We start from the raw sequence: 4,355 nt of genomic DNA on the forward strand, positions 1-4,355 counted from the left end.
CTCATTATTCACAAATGTTTATTTTAGTAAAACTCATTAAAATATAAAACAAAATCCGCACAGTTTCATAATTTTCATGAAATTCTAACAAATAATATGCAAGTTTGTTTTATTGGTGCATTACCTACCGCAAATGTTTTGAGAAGGAAGCCAAGGGTTACTTATGTAGTTAGATGCATCGAAACTCACGCTGCCGTAATTTGAACGCTTGGGAAAACAAAATAGCTAATAATGTTTGAAAAAAATACGTTGGAGAATATAATATCTCAACAAATAAACAAAGAAATACGTTAGAGAATATAATATCTCAACACTGGAAAAAGTTTCAAACATTAACGGTTGGTTCACTTGTGCTCATTTCTGTATTAGCCGCTGATGTGTGTAAATAGACCAATGAAATGGATTATTGAAATGCAACCTCGTGAATTGAAAAACTAAAATTTCGATTATTACTATTCCATTATCATTAGAGAAGATGTGGAACGTAAAGCTGACCCATGTATAATGGGAAGCTAACCGAGAAGCAGATTGCTTGACATATGAGCACCTTAATGATTTTCATTATGCCATTTCTGTCAAATGCTCCTCTGTAGGTTATTTTCCATTCTACAGGCACCATTGTTTTTCCTAGAATGGTTGTGTAGTGTTTTCCCCAATTGGAACAATCAGCCAACCCTGAAACTACTTCCCCGCCACCATTTTCTCATATTCCAAAACCTATGTGAACCAAACATGATTACATGCAGAGTACAAGAATCAGAAACCACCAGCTGCTGCTGGCTCTATAGTGCTAGTCACTATCAACTAGTGAGCCTGCAGAGAGAAATGAAGTGATAGAACCACCTTATCCTAGTGAGCCTGCCTTATTGAATCAGAGAAAACGGTTTGAACTTCAACAGGAAATCATGAGAGATTCTGGATCTAAAACGAAATGAAACTTGAATTTGGAATACGTGAGAATAACATAAAACCTAAAAATAGAACCACCTTATCCCAGTAAGCCACCATGTCATCTCAGTAAGCCAAGGTTGCCAGAGCTAGATCCAAAACTAGGGTGTTTCTACATGCTGGGTTTGGAGTAAGTCAACAGGAAGCTAAGCCTACAAAGATGATAACATTTACAGTACATATATGGAGTGGGTCCAAATTAAACAAATTAGTGTTCAGTATTTACAGAGTTTTCCCTCTGTTTTCAGATGATCATGTAAGTTTACCGTCACAAAATGCAAAGAAAGGCTAAGCACAACCAAATCATAAACTACAAACAATACCTAAATAAGTTCGATCTTCAGTACGAAACTACTCTAAACATGTGGAATACGATCTTAATTGTAGCTCAATATCATTCTAGATAGTATACGAATCCCATTCTCATGTTCATCACAAAATAGAATAACGCAGCACTAACATAACGCATGCTGAAATAGAATCATTCTACCAAGTAGCAGGTAAATTACACTCAACAACCCGCGTTTTAACAACTAATGACATATATTAATCGTAAGAATACACAAAACTCCTCCTCACAGTAAGGTTTTTATAATCAAAATCTAGAAACGGTAAAAAAAATTATTGCAACCGGAAACCCTAGAAGCAGAAGTTCATATAGCAGAGTGTCCAAACAGGGATAATCAGATCAGAGAGAAAACCTCAAATTTTATTTGGGGGCGGGGGTGCCGAGGAGGCTGGCCTGCTGGAGCTCGAGGTCGTTGAGCTGCTGCTCGCGGTCCATCTCGACGATGAGAGGAACAACGAGGACGAGGAAGGTGGTGCCGGCGATCCACGCGGCCTTGCCGGTGCTGCGGAGGAGCTTCTTGGCGACGAATGCGGCGTCGCCGGCGGCTTCCTTGCCGCGGGTGACGATGGAGGAGCGCGAGATCTTCGCGAGGACGGAGCTTGAGTTGTTGCTAGGTCTGTCTGGGAGTGAGACTCCACCTCTTCGGGACGCCATGGGAATGAAAATGAATCAATAAATCAATTAGGGTTCTTCGCGATTTTGTTCTGTTCTTCTCACCCTAATTCTATAGCACTCACTAGTCACTACTCTTCGCTTCTCCTTATACCCTCCTTACACCCTATAGTGACGTGGATACTACTACTATTACCGTGTGATTTCATGCCAAATTGTAATTTATATTTCTTGGTGTTTCTTTTAAAAATTATATCGCTGCACTATTTAAATTTATTTTTAGTAATATTTATTGAAAGAAGGGTGTGTTTTTATATATTACTATGAAATAAGTTTAAAATTTTTAGAGTTATTATGTATTATTCTATTGTAATTAAGAAGAAAATTGTGTATAAAAAACATTACAAAATAAGAAAATATATTCACAATAAAAAATAAATTGATTTTTTTATTATTAGTAATAATTAAAAGGAATTTAGGATCTTATATAAGAGATAAAGGTAGTATATATATATATATATATTTGGATCATAAAATTTAAACTTTTCATCTAGTATATTTTATTTTATTTTTTAATTATACTATTATTATTAAACTATTGCATAATTTTTTATTTTAATTTCTTATTAAAAATATAAAAAATAGAATTAAAAATTTTCAACATACAAAAAATTTTAAAATAGTATTTTTTTTAATTAGAAAATTGTGTGATAGTCTTATTTTTTTTCACTAACATTATTAATAGTATAAAATAAAAGAGAAATACTAACAATTCATCTCTCTCTCTCCTAATGGTTAAAATTGATTGAAAATTACAAAAATTATAGATTTCAGATATTATTTAATGATTATTTCTCGTGATATTATAGTTCATAATAAATTTTAACCAATAATAAAATGTGCATTAGAAAATATATTATTAATCTCCATCGGAATAAAATAAAATGCTACATATCATTATTTGTTGATAAATATTAAATAATTCAAAATATTTCAATTGAAAAACCAATTAATAATTATGTATGCCAAAATAAACTTGTTAACAATTTTTAATACTTTCTTTCTATATATAAATACTTTTAAAGGTCAAAGTAGCATAAATTATCACTTTCAAATAGCAATTAGCTATCAATACCATGGCATGCCCCTCCTTAATTACCTAATGGCTAATGGAACCACCAGAATCCACCTTAAAATGTCATAGTTCTTATTAGTACCACTCATGTGATCTGAATTCTGAACAATCTGACCTACTCGGTGTTAAGTAAAGAAATGTCATTGCCACTTTTCAGTTTTTTTACTTCTTCTTTGTTCATTTAACAGCAACGGCTTTTTGTTGTGCATAGAGGCTGCGCTATATAAACCACAACAAATTTCAACTTTCGAAGGGTTCCATATTTTCTCAATACCAAATCTATTCCAAACTCTGATTTTAAGCCGCACATATAAGTGAGTTTCCTTCATTAGTCTTGTCAATTGTAATAGATGTTTAGAATGTTTGGTATATTATGTTAGGACACACCTTATGCAAATTAATAAATTTCATGGCTTACAACAAAAATAATGATACATGTTTTCAGGAACGGATGGATTAATTGGAAGCATAAATGACTTGAACAACAGGATTATCTTTAGCTCAGAAAAAGAAAGATGCAAGAATAAAGATAGAAGGTCAAGCTAAAGTTTTGTTTAATCAGGTGAAGGAAGGAAAATATCTAGTGAGGGACGATTGTGAGGCATCCAAGAAAGGCAAAGTTCCTTTGAAAGCAAGAGTGAACGTTAGATGCATTCAATCATATACCAATCTCACAGTATCTCCTCCCATTGAACCACCCCTATGGTATTTGCTCAGAATTGGCATGAATCTAACATGTTAGATAGGGAGTTTTGGCCCAACCAACCAAGTATAAGTATTTACATGCTAACATTTAAAAAATGAAATGATTTACATGAGTGTGATATGGACACCATAGGACTCAACATGTCATTACTTTTATGGACAATAACGACAATTATTAATTCAAGTCTTTTTACCACTAGGAATTCAAGTCTTGCCTTCATCCATTTAGAATGATTATAGGTTGACGGCTGATATATACACCATGGAATGGATAGAATGCTTCAATTCGGACTTAAACTAGACTCTCCATCACCATTCTTCTCTCCTTATTCTTCATTGTTGGAAGTGGTGCCTTTCACATGCAATGGAGGAGATCCAATGAGTTATGGGAGGAGCCAACTATAATATCCAGGCTATGCAATAAACAGTTTACTTCATTTGTTAAGGAAGACTCTATTAAAATATATTTTGAAGAAAACTTATGGTAGAAATTAATATTTTAGTTTGTTTTTCCAAATTTTATATAATAATGTTTAGTTTCATAAATTCAATGGACTCATGCACACAAAGCTGAACTTAGATGGAAGAAGATAACAATCATAAGAA

General features: G+C 33.3%; 1 protein-coding gene across 1 annotated transcript; it reads right to left on the reverse strand.

Annotated features, from left to right (window-relative positions):
• Positions 1-1,329: 1,329 nt before the first annotated feature.
• LOC100796059 (mitochondrial import receptor subunit TOM9-2) lies at positions 1,330-2,079 on the reverse strand. The gene has a single exon (XM_003542393.5). It carries the CDS (start codon positions 1,949-1,951, stop codon positions 1,658-1,660), a length of 294 nt encoding a protein of 97 aa, XP_003542441.1. The 5' UTR covers positions 1,952-2,079; the 3' UTR covers positions 1,330-1,657.
• Between the last annotated feature and the right edge of the window lie 2,276 nt (positions 2,080-4,355).

The sequence above is a fragment of the Glycine max genome, chromosome 13 (genome assembly GCF_000004515.6).
Source record: "Glycine max cultivar Williams 82 chromosome 13, Glycine_max_v4.0, whole genome shotgun sequence".
NCBI classification, from domain to species: domain Eukaryota; kingdom Viridiplantae; phylum Streptophyta; class Magnoliopsida; order Fabales; family Fabaceae; genus Glycine; species Glycine max.

Coding starts and splice junctions, on each gene's coding strand:
- LOC100796059 (XM_003542393.5), bottom strand. CDS start 1,951: ATGGCGTCCCGAAGAGGTGGAGTCTCACTCCCAGACAGACCTAGCAAC.